The sequence below is a fragment of the Dipodomys merriami genome, unplaced genomic scaffold (genome assembly GCF_024711535.1).
Source record: "Dipodomys merriami isolate MVZ:Mamm:240054 unplaced genomic scaffold, mDipMer1.0.p SCAF_7, whole genome shotgun sequence".
Classification (NCBI taxonomy): domain Eukaryota; kingdom Metazoa; phylum Chordata; class Mammalia; order Rodentia; family Heteromyidae; genus Dipodomys; species Dipodomys merriami.
Genome location: NW_027206290.1, coordinates 39,307,661 through 39,319,745, shown reverse-complemented (window position 1 = coordinate 39,319,745; position 12,085 = coordinate 39,307,661). Strand labels below are relative to the sequence as shown.

General features: G+C 55.8%; 1 protein-coding gene across 1 annotated transcript in view; it reads right to left on the bottom strand.

Moving 5' to 3' along the window:
• The window catches only part of Vangl1 (VANGL planar cell polarity protein 1), a 31,484-nt gene that overhangs the window by 3,903 nt on the left and 15,496 nt on the right, over positions 1-12,085 (bottom strand). Inside the window, exons 4-7 of the mRNA XM_070006417.1 lie at positions 10,817-11,424; positions 4,378-4,511; positions 2,604-2,736; positions 1,972-2,206 (exon numbers count right to left, since the gene is read on the bottom strand). Coding sequence (XP_069862518.1) covers positions 1,972-2,206; positions 2,604-2,736; positions 4,378-4,511; positions 10,817-11,424 — 1,110 coding nt within the window. The remainder of the gene's footprint in view (positions 1-1,971; positions 2,207-2,603; positions 2,737-4,377; positions 4,512-10,816; positions 11,425-12,085) is intronic.

Here is a 12,085-nt window from a genome sequence, read left to right as displayed (position 1 = left end):
TCCTGGGATCCTGCCACTGGCCTGGGAGCTGGAAGGATGTGCCCACCAGAGCACAGCAGTGCACCAGAGCGCACAGCCCAGTCATGGTGGGGGCGGGAGTGGGGGGACTTGCACACCCCTCGGCTACAGCAACCAGGGGGCACTCAGTGAAAGCCAGATGCACGTGCGCTGGACACACGGGCATGCCTCACCGCCAGTGGTCACATGCCAGGTCATTTCCTGCATGCAAGTAGCTTGTGGGGCTGGGGGAGGAGTGTGTGTGTGTGTGTGTGTGTGTGTGTGTGTGTGTGTGTGTGTGTGTGTGTGTGTGTGTGTGTGTGTGTGTGTGTGTGTGTGTGTGTGTGTGTGTGTGTGTGTGTGTGTGTGTGTGTGTGTGTGTGTGTGTGTGTTCTGGGGCTTGAGTCAGGGTTCTCACTCAGCTTTTTCTGCCCAAGGCCGATACTGTACCACTTGAGCCACGGCTCTATCTCTAGCTTTCTGGTGGTTGATCAGAGATAAACTTCTCCGACTGCCTGGTTGGCTTCAAACCTTGAACCCCAGAGATCCGCCTCCTGAGAAGCTGGAGTGAGCAAACAGCCCCTGGCTTGAGCGATGGTTATTTTTACGTTGGACTGGCTAAGCCAGGAGACAGCCAGGCAGTGCCCTGACTCCACGCCACCTTCCCAAGGTCTTTCCTGGGGCGGCTGCCAGGCTTGGGCTGGTGTGGAGGCTGGGCGTGCCTGGGGCCCAGCAGGTGGCGCTGTGTGCGCAGTCCGCATCTAGGTTATCCTCTGTACCCAGTGCAAGGCAAGTACTACGCACAGACACCTTATACTGCATCGCTCAGCAAGCACTGACAGGGTAAGCCTGTATGGGCTTCTCCCCACCCCTGACTATTTTCCACCTGTGCTTGGACTTCTGGATATGGAATCTCCAGAACTGGAGGAGAGGAAGAACAGGCACGGGTCAGCTTCTCTATTAGCTCCCGGTGGCCAGCAGGACAGATAAACACAGTCCCTATTGTAAAGAGCCAGCTAATATTACAGGTGTGTACACTTGTTACATGTGTGCACTGTATGCTAACACCAAGCCATACTACTGCCTAGCACATGTTACATACTAAGTAATACTCTTCTCTCTTCACAAAGAGAGAACCAGTGTACAATAACTCGTTCGCAACACTAGACAATTCAGTGATGAAGCCAGGATTTGAACTCACTGTTCCCTGAAGTCCATGAGATTCTTATCTCCAGCTAACAAGCAAAAAAAAAAAACAAAACAGAAGTAGTGGCAGAATTCCAACTTTGAGAGAAATGCTAAGACAGGGCCTGGGCCTTGAGTTCAAGCTCTAGTCCTGGTGTGTGTGTTTGTGTGTGTGTGTGTGTGTGTGTGTGTGCGCGCGCGCACACACACACACACGCATGCGCACACACACACACATACACATGCAAACAGAGAAGAATTGAGCTACTAGTGTGACTTGTAATCATTATTCTACAGTTAGGTCCAGGTAGAATTCTTCTCCTGATGGAATGCAGAGGCCTTTAGAGGCCCACTCAAAAACAATCGCACAGCGGTGATATTTGCACGTATGAAATGTGGAAGAACCGCTACCTAAAATCCTCCGGTGTTTTGAGGCAGCCTGTGACTTTATCGCTCCCATGCCACTTTCACACCCGTAAAACCCCAAATTAAAAAATGCCCCCAAACCCAAAACTTTCTTGAGCATGAACACGATGCCCCCAGTCTTTGAGGTGCACAGCAACAAACTACTGCGTGCACGAAAGGCTTGGGAATATTGTGCAAAAACCACCTCCAGGCTATGTGGATGAAGTCCGTATAAAGAGCTAGTGAACTGCACGTTTAGACTGGGGTCTCATTCCCAAGACATCTCATTGCATATGCAGAGGTGCCTGAGTGCTTCTCTTGGGGAGCAAGCCTGCTGGGGGTGGAGGGAGGGGAGAGGGAGGGAGGGCCGGCCGGCCCACGCACCTTGGGCGTCATGCTGTGGGTGATGCAGAAGGTCAGGTGCTGCAGGATGCCCTCCATGCTGTGGCAGTGCTGCTGCCGCGTAGTGCGCAGGTACTTCTGCAGCGCTCGAGCCATGGACGGGAAGATGGCCTGTGCCGCCTCCCTTGGGTCCATCACCTCCCCCGGGGCCTTCTGCTGCTCCTCGGCCTGGAGACGCTGGATGTGGAGGAAGGCCTCTTCCACGGCCACCACCAGCCTGGAGGGAGAGACACGCGTGAAGGGGAGGCCTGCAGCAGGACCCAGCTTGAGAGCGGGCCTGCAGGCCGCACAGGGCCTCTGGCCCTCCCGCTATGGCCTGTTCTACCACCAACCTGCCCACACTGCTCCCAGCCCTGGCTACTGACCGAAGGCAGAGGGGGAGAAAGAACGCAAGAGCAGGCACAAGATCAAAGATGAGCCAGCACAGGTGGCTTCCGCCTGTAATCCCAGCTGCCCAGGAGGCTGAGATCGAGGACTGTATTTCAAAGCCAGCCCAGCCAGAAAAGTGCATGAGATTCTTATCACCACTTAACCACCCAAATACCAGAAATGGAGCTGTGGCTCAAGATGGTAGAATACGGGCACAAAAAAGAAAGGAAGGAAGGGGCCCGTGCCTGGCTCTCCGCTTCTTCACCCGCCGCTCATGCTCTGCCTCTTCGTAGTACAGCTGGTTGTGGCTGGAGTCCCTGCGCCGTGCGGCTGCAGCAATCATCGCACGGGACTGGCCTGTGGTGCTGTTCGCCGGGCCTGGTGGGGGAGGAGAGCAGAGGGGACTGCTTTAGAGCCCATGCCAGAGACACGGCACAGACACCAGCGCCAGCGTCTGCAGGTCCAGCTGCGGCACCGTGGAGTGCACAGGTCTCCTCGGGCTACCTTGCAGGAGCCCAGCACTGGAGCCCACATCCCACAGCCAGGCCTCCCTGAGCCCCAGCCCTGTGGGGAGGGGCGGGGAAAAGACCCCATGGGGAGAGCTCATAAGACAGGGAATGAGGCCCAAGGACAGGAGTGTCACTGACTATCTGCTTCACAAGCCTCCGGTGTGGCCATCGGGGCAGCTAGGCTTCAGAGTTCAGGAAACAATGAGAATGTGCAGGATGGAGATCAAGACAGAGGAAAGAGGAAGTCGAGGGACCTGCTAGCCAGGGTTGGGGCAAGCGGGCTGGATGTCACCTGCTACAACTCACAAACACCAGTACCTGAGGACATGCAAAATGGTCTACTTATGTATTTCACTGTTCTGTACCAGTACTGGGGCTTGAATTCATGGCCTCATCGTCTCACTTGGCTTTCCTGCTCAAGGCTGGTGCTCTATCACCTGAGTCACAGCCCTACTTGCAGCTTTTTGCTGGCTAATTGGGAGATGAGTTTCATGGACTTTCCTGCCTAGGCTGACCTTGAACACAATCTCCAGATCTCAGCCTCCTGAGTAGCTAGGATTACAGGTGTATGCCCCAGCTCCCATTTCAAAAACATAGAACATGAAACTTGCGTCTCATCCCTGACCGCTGGCCACCTCCATGTGCCAGGAAGGCCAGGCAGAATGCCCTGCTTCCCCGTAGGGGACCTGCCTATCGGGTGACTTGTTTCACCAGTGGAAATCTGCTAGGTTTTCAGGTCACTTCAGGATTCATGTCTGATATAGAAAATACCCAAAAAACTCACGGAGGACATGGTCACCAACCCTTCCCGTGTGAGTGGACAGCGCAATCCTGCTGAGTCTCCAATGCTCTCGCCCCGAGCCAAGGAGCCCCGCAGGACATGACACTGTGTCTTGTTTCTCGATCTTTACCACCTGATATCTTGAAACTAAGCCTGTGCCCGCAGCCTACTGCCACCCTGTCACCTCTTGCTGGGACTGGGAGATGGCATGCCAGATGCCAGAGCTACTGAGATTTCTAGGCTTGATGGACATGGATAGCTCTAAGATTCTTTAGGTGTTATCCCCATTTTGAAAAGTAGCCCTTTTCTTTTTGTGTATGTGTGTGTGGGGGGGGGTAGTACTGGGGGTTGAACTCAGGGCCTTGTAATCCCTTGGCTTTCTTATTGAAAACTGGCACTCTACCACTTGAGCCACACTTCTACTTCCAGATTTTTGGTGGCTAATTGGAAATGAGTCTCATGAACTTGCCTGCCTGTAACTGGTTTTGAACCACAGTTCTCAGATCTCAGGCTCCTGAGTAATTTAGGGTCCACAGGTGTGAGCCACCAGAGCCTGGCTCCTAGGAGCTTTCATAGCAGGTGAACCCAGCAGGATCAGAAACTATGCTAGTTGTTGTTTTCAATCAGAAATTCCCCACAAAGGCAGAGTGTCAACCAATAATCCTCCTTAAGGAAAAAAAGAGAAAGCTCTGAGCTTGGAAAGGACCCCAGGTCTGCTCGTCCACGCACCGTCCACGTCGTAGACCTTCAGGCCGGCCATGTGCTTGGCTGCTCGGAACTTGGAGGCTGTTAAGAGGTTCGGGTTATAGATGGAGAAATCTTTGTAGTAATTTTCCAGAACCACCAGAGCTGCTCGCTGGATGCTGAGAAAAGAGGGTAGAGTTAAAGCAGAGCTTCTCCATGGACTCAGCAGATTCAGGAGTCAGGGGGTGGGGGGGTGAGCAGGGGAGACTTCTGAGGTTGCGCGTGTTCATGCACGTGCACGAGCACACACACACACACACACACACACACACACACACACACACACACACACACACACACACACACACACACACACACACGTCTCCAGGGTAAGAATGTGGCTCACACCTAGAGCCTATAATCCCTGTCATCCTAGCTTCTCCAGAGGCTGAGATCTGAGGATCACAGTTCAAAGCCAGCTCACTCAGGCAGGAAAGTCTGTCAGACTCATCTTCAGTTAAAGAACAAAATGCCAGAGGCGGAGATATGGCTCAAGTTGAAGAGCACCAGCCTTGAGCAAAACTCCCAAGCAAGAGGGCAATGTCTCTTTTCCCTGAGGGTGGAGTCATTGCTTCCAAGAGGGGGTGGGGGGCAGGTAGGATCCCTACAAATAGTAGGGAAACAGCAGAGCCTAGGGCAGGATATGCTGGTATCCTGGAACCTGCCTGATTTTGGGGGGGGGGGGAAGAATGAGGAAGTAGTAAGGACAAAGGAATGCAGAACTAAGCCAGGACTGCCAATCCTCCATGCCACAACCCTACCGGAAACGAGAGAGGAAACCCACGGGGCAGAAAGCCATGCTGGAGGACAGAGACTCTCCTGGTTTAAGCCCAGGCCCTGCTTTGTAACAAGGTAGGTGGAAGCGGGGGGTAGCTGCTCATATCTATGCCTCGTGCTCTCTCTGCTACATTTCTTTTCTAATAAAAACATATCATCTTAAAAAGAAAAACGAGATTAGTAAGATCACTTATTTCAAAGTGCTTGGTCCAAGTACAATTCTAGCTACCCAAGAGGCTGAGATCTGAAGATCACAGTTCAAAACCAGCCTGAGCAGCAAAGTCTATGAGACTCTTATCTCCAATGAACCACCAAAACAAAAAAGAGCCTGAAGGAACTGTGGCTCAAGTGGTAGAGTGCCAGTGTTGAGTGAAAAAGCTCAAAGACAGTGGCCAGGGTCCGAGTGCAAGCCCTGGGACCAGAGTGTGAGCAAGTGTAATCAGTGCCACTGGGGACAGCCAGGCTGTCCCGTACAAAGTAGCACCTACATCTCCTGACCTTCTGCCTTTTAATTAAGCTCATTTACATCTCCTGCCTTGTAATTAAACATCTGTCCTGCAGTTAGACTTGGGTTCGCTCACCCCAGTCCCACGCAGACACTGAACAATGACCATGATGGAACTTAAGGGCACAAGAAGGGACAGGAGCGGGAGGGGGCCTGGCCTCTGGGACTCTGGAAGGGCAGTGCTGGGGTGGGGGACAGAGCCCTAGGTCTGGAGGCCAGGCACATGCCATCCCTCCCGCCCACGGAAGAGTGGATTGACACCAGTGTGGCGGGCCAGGCTGGCATGGAGTCTCACAGTCACTTCCTGAGGCCACTGGGACACACAGATGTCCACACTGCCTGTGTCCTTGTACCAAGAGCGACTCAGCTTGAGCGGGAATTCCCAAGGGGGGAGGGGGCGCGGCTCTGCCCTGTGTACTGGGCTGTGCACAGGCGTAGGGTGTCACTAGGAAAGAAAGATAAGCCCGCAGGTGTGAGGCCCACAGATCCATTTCCAGAGCTCCAAGGAGGACTGGATGGATGCCTTGGCAACCGGGGTCCCCTGCCAAGCTGCTGGGTCCCCGGGTCCTGCTCCACGCTCTCAACTATCCCTGGATAGTTTACATCAATGACGTGTAGTCCTGGGAAGCACTGTCTTTAGTAACAGGAGAAAAGTGGAACTGGAGGTGTGGCTCAAGTGGTAGAGCCCCAGCCTTGAGCAGCAAAAGCTGTGACGACCGCAAGGCCCTGAGTTCCAGCCCTCGGAACAAACACAACGAAACAAGAAAGCACACGCTCAAGGGCGCCCGGAGAAGCCCGCGCTGTCCACGCGGGGAGGGGGTCTCTGGTGAGATCTGCTTCTTCTGATGACAGGAACAAAGTGACCAACACTAGGCTGCTGGAGCAAGCGCCCACCTGGGCACCGGGAGGCTGTAGGAGCTCACCGACATGGTGGCCCGTTCCCAGACACCGACCACGGTGGTGCCACGGTGCACACATGGACAGCTGGAGTCCCTGCCCGTGGGCCCATTGGCACCCCTGCAGCGTCAGCTCCCTGAGCTGAACCACAGTGAGACATGTGGCAGTGTCCAGCATCTGGGGGGTTGGAAGGTCTAGCCAGATTCAGATGAGGAGCCTGAGGGCCTGCCGGGACCCAGCTGGCCTCCCTCTCCTGGCCTCCTCCTCTTCAGCAGCAACACTTCTGGTCTTGGGAGGCCTCTGGAGCACACTGACAGGTTGGAGGTCCAAGAGTGGAGACCAGGGCCTGGCTGGACAAGGAGCGCACTAGAGTGGAGCCGTGGCTCCTGGTCACTGCCCCCTCCCATGCCCTGGCACGCAGAGTCACCGCACCCCACCCACTGCGGCAAGAGTGGACAGTGGGGACCGACTGGAGTCCTGGAGGAAAAGGAGAAGCACCACACCCCTCCACACTCTGGCGGGCTTCTGGGACAAGCCACAACCCTGGGGATGCTGGGGGTGTGCACCCGTTCCTGATGCCACCCCCAGGGTGGCCATTGGGGCAGCTGCGCACGCACACACTCACACACACACACACACACACACACACACACACACACACACACACACACACACAGAGCCTCCTTGTCTGGGCACTGCGCTCTCCTCAAGGCCACTTCTAAGAGTCACCACAGCACCAACCACCAACGGCAGCTCCGTGCCCGCTGTGGGAGTCTCACACAGGGAGCTGGCACCCCCCCCCCCCGACTCCGCGCGCGTGCCTCCACCTTTTGTAGGCCTGGCCAAGTCTCCTTACTGGAAAGCAGCTCCTCAAGCCAGAAATACCCTTCCTTCTAAAAACTAAGCACATGCCAGACCACGGCTGCAATAAACGCGCACCCCGAGTGGTCATTTTAAAACATTGGCCGGCATCCCAGCCAATGGCAGGGGCAGGGCCTGGCCCGGGCTGACCCACAGAAGACAGCGTCAGTGCAGACCTGGGGCCCTCCCTCCTTTACTTTAGCCACAAATCTGGGGTGCACTTGGAGAGGCAGAGCCTCCCTCAGAGCCCAGTGGTGCTTACTGAGCTCACAGTTTCCCGGCCTGAGCTAGAAGATCATCACCGCTCAGCATCTCCCATCCCAGCACAGCCCCATCACAAGAGCTCCATGTACAATGCTACCTTTGGTACTTATGCTTAGTCTCAGACCAAGCATACAAGCAAGCGCACAGGAGGCCAGCCTGGCCAGCCCCTAGCCGCAGGCACCTGCTCCCTGCTGGTGACTCCCAGCTGCCATTCAACTATTGTAGCAACAACTAAGATGCTGGGCAGAGAGAGAGAACTCCTGCGACACACGGCCACACGGGGACCAACCCACACCAGAATGGAGAGAAACGGGACTGGAGGTTATGTCATGATACTGGCTGTGGGGACAAGAAAAGGTCTGAAATCTACCGCTGTGATCCCAAGAGCCAGGCCGAGCCACCAGGTGAACAGCTAGCGCTGAGCGCCCGGCGTCTGTTCTGCCTGCTGGGGCTCTGAGAGGAGAGTCCAGTGGGCATGACTGCACACCGCAGCAGCTGGTGCACGGTGAGCCAGGAGCACAGTGGGCTCCGGGAGCATGGTGAGTTCTAGGAGCAAGGTGAGTTCCGAGAGCACGGTGATCTGGGAGCATGGTGAGTTCCGGGAACATGGTGAGCCTGGAGCACGTTTAGCCTGGAGCACAGTGAGCCAGGAGCACGGTGAGCCAGGAGCAGTCAGCTCTGGGAGCACGGTGAATTCCAGGAGCACAGTGAGCTGGGAGGACAGTGAGCTCCGGGAGCATGTGAGCCTGGAGCACGGTGAGCACTCAAGCCATGCTGGCGAGCTCATGCATGTGTTCCCACAGCAACAACGTGAATGTGAACCCTCTACTCAAGGGCAATGGTGGGTGGTTAACATTGTTCTGGAACAATCTTTGGCTCAAGGCTCAAAGCCTGGCTCCCACAATACAAACGGCAAATAGCGTGTGCCTTCACAGTGCACTTTACACATGAGGCCTCAGTCTCCTTACCACCCGCCGGACTGTAGCGACTGCGGCCCTGAGAAGGTGCCTGGCACACAGAAAGACTGTAGCGAGGCACTGGTGGCACATGCCCATAATGCCAGCTACTCAGGAGGCTGAGATTGGAGGATCACGGTTCAAAGCCAGCCTGAGCAGGAAAGTCTGTAAGACTTGTATCTCCAATGAACCACCAAAAGGCCAGAAGTGGAGGTGTGGCCCAAATAGTAGAGCACCAGCTTTGAGTGAAAAAGCTCAGGGACAGCGCCTAGGTCCTAATAAAAACCCACCACCCAAAACAAGTAAGACAATGTGATTGTTCAGTTAGTTTTCTCTGTGGGGCTTTGTTATATGGCTCAGTGGTAGAGTGCTTGCCTAACATGCATGAAACCCCGGGTTTGATTCCTCAGTACCACATACACAGAAAAAGCTGGAAATGATGCTGTGGCTCAAGTGGTAGAGCGCTAGCCTTGAGCACAGAGGCCCGGGGACAGTGCCCAGGCCCTGAGTTGTTACACACCTGCAATTCCAGCGCTTGGAGCTTATGCCGGGCCTGGGTGACGTGGAGACCCCTCCCTGCCCCCCTCCTCACCCACACCACTAATCTTTGGTGAGACAGTGGAAAAATTAGCAAACCACCATTAAAGTGGGGCCCAGTGGGGTGTGAGGGGAGCCGCCGGCCGTGCAGAGGCCAGGCCTGCAGACGTTCAGAAGCCCTGCCCTGAGCCATGAGCGGGCCCTGGGCTCTGACCCAGGCGGGGTCCGTGAAGACTGGCCTCGTGCAAATCCCATGACCCTTGTGGGCAGGTGCACCACCATGTATTCACCGTGCCTCACTCCCGCAGCAGTGACCTTTCACACTCCTGCAAGCTTTCAATGGCACTCAATGGCAGCCCGAGAGCGGCTCAGCAAGGGCCTTTTATGAGCGCTATCTTGAGAGCCTTGTTTTCTCTAAGACCAGAGAGAGGGCATGCTCTCCTTCACTCAAAAATAGCTCAGTGCGGTCAATAAAACCACCTCTGATGCAGGAACAAGAGAACTCCCCACCCCGGGCCCCCGGGCCCAATGGGCACTCTGCAGCAGGGCCTGCATACAGCAAGAGGAGCAGAGGGTCTGGGGCCCACTGCTCTGGTGCTCCCACATGCTGCTCTGGTGCTCCCTGCGACCCTGTCCCCCTTCCCGCCAGTGCCTATGCGTCACAAAAGGGCTTAGAAGTTCAATTTCTGGCCCAGCTACTGCTGAGTTTGAACCAGATTTATCCCAAAGACCAGCAGGTAACTGGGCCGGTGCTGTGCCAGGGTCGGTGCCAAGCCCAACCCAGCCCTGAAGCCTGGCTGGTCCCTGGGCACCAGCCCTGATGAACAGCTCCATTTCTGTTTATTCTATTTTGTTCTTGTGGTGCCAGTACTGGGGCTTCAACTCAGGGCCTAGGCACCAGCCCTGAGCTTTTACACTCAAGGCTGGCACTCTACCACTTGAGCCAAAACTCCACTTCTGGTTTTTTTGCTAGCTATTTGGAATTCAGAGTCTCATGGACTTTTCTGCCCAGGCTTGGTCCTCAGATCTCAACGTCCTGAGAAGCTAGGATTAGAGGGGTGTCTGGGTCTGTAAGTTCCATTTCAGAAGTAGAGATTTCAACTCTGTGGGTGTGTGCACGTGTGTGCTAATGCTGAGACTTAAACTCAGGGCCTTGACACCGTTCTTTAGCATCTCTCAAGGCTGGCACTCTACCACTTGAGCCACATCTCCACTTCTGGGTTTTTGGTGGTTCACTGGAACTAAGTATCTCATGGACTTTCCTGCCTAGGCTGGAAATGCGATCCTCAGATCTCAGCCTCCTGAGTAGCTAGGATTACAGGCATGAGCCACCGGTGCCATGCACATCATTTCTGTATCATTACTGGGGGATGCCAACGGGTTTGGTGCAGCCAAACCTGAACGTAGCTGATCTTGTTCAGAGTGCTGTGATGGGCGGATGCAGGCTGCACACACACCTGTTTACATGCCCGCACACACACGCACACATGTACACGCACACATACCCACATGTACACATGTCCGCACACACGCTCCTCCAGCAGCAGCAGTGCTGGCTCCCGCGTGCCGTGGTGCCGGCCGTGTGGGGGTCACCGGTTGACCCCGTCTGCCCGAGGATGCCCCGTACCTCAGGTGGCCCAGGCTGTAGAAGCGCGCCTCGCCGTCGGAGGAGCGGAGCACCTGCAGGGTGAACGCGGGCTGCAGCTGCCGCAGCTCCAGCAGGACAATGGCCAGGTAGTGGATGAAGAGCAGCGTGTCCACCAGGGAGACTGCGTACTGCACGATGCCCTGGTAGCTCCGGTCACGCGGGTCCAGGATGCGGACTCCGAAGAACAGCCAGTAGGAGACCACGCACAGGAAGACTAGGACCAGGAGCAGGGCGCGGAAGACGAAGAGCCGGGGCACGGTGGCCCGCGGCCGGCGGAAGAACAGCGCCCAGGTGCCCACAAGCAGGATGAGGAGCTTGAAGGCCATGGAGATGAAGAGCCCCTCGCAGATGGGGCCGCAGGGCTCCAGCTCCGCCCTCCACAGCGCGGGCGGCAGCAGAAGGAAGGCTACAGGCGTGAGGAAGACCAGCAGGCCTAGGAGGGCGGCCAGGGCCAGGCTGAGGTGGCGCCGGCAGTCCAGCCCCACGCTGTCCTCCAGGTCCTTGCCGATGCGGGCAATGTCCTCCTGGGAGATGCTGTGTTCTGAGGTACCCGTGATGGCCGTGGTGGTCTCACCCCAGTTGTCATCCTGCAGGGAGGGAGGACGGTGAGGAGGGCCCTGAGCAGACCACCTGGTCTTTAGAAAGACTGAACCTAGGAGGTTTTTGCTGGGATCCCAAGATGCATTCCATCTTTGCCTCTTCAAACACAAAGGCAACACTCAGCCTTTGCGTCTCACTGACCATCACCCCCTGTGGCAAACAACCCCACTGCTGGATGAGCTCAGGAGAGCCCGCCTGAAGTACCGCCCCCTCCCACCCCCCACTTGGGAGCAACCCTCCCAGGTGTGTAGTGGGACAGCTCCAAGCTGTGGACGTGGAGGACACTGCCAGGCAGAGCGGAGAGTGGGGAAAGAACTTGGGTTCCTGTCCACGTCCACACTCGCCCGCAACGAGTGCCAGGTCCCCAACCCTCCACGCCGCCTTTGACCCCCCCCCTCATAAGCAGCTCCGCTCCGTGGGATTGCCCACTCAGCGAGCAGAGCAGATGCTGGAATCTATCCCTCAGAACAGCTCAAAATTTCTTTCCAAACCTATGCTTTCAAGACAAACTAAACACCAAGGGTATGGAAATAATGCGGTTTTATTCTCTTGCTCTTTTCTTTTTGGTGCCGGTACTAGGGCTTGAGCTCAGGGCCTGGATGCTGTCTCTGAGCTTTGTAACTCAAGTTCAGCTTTCTACCACTTTGA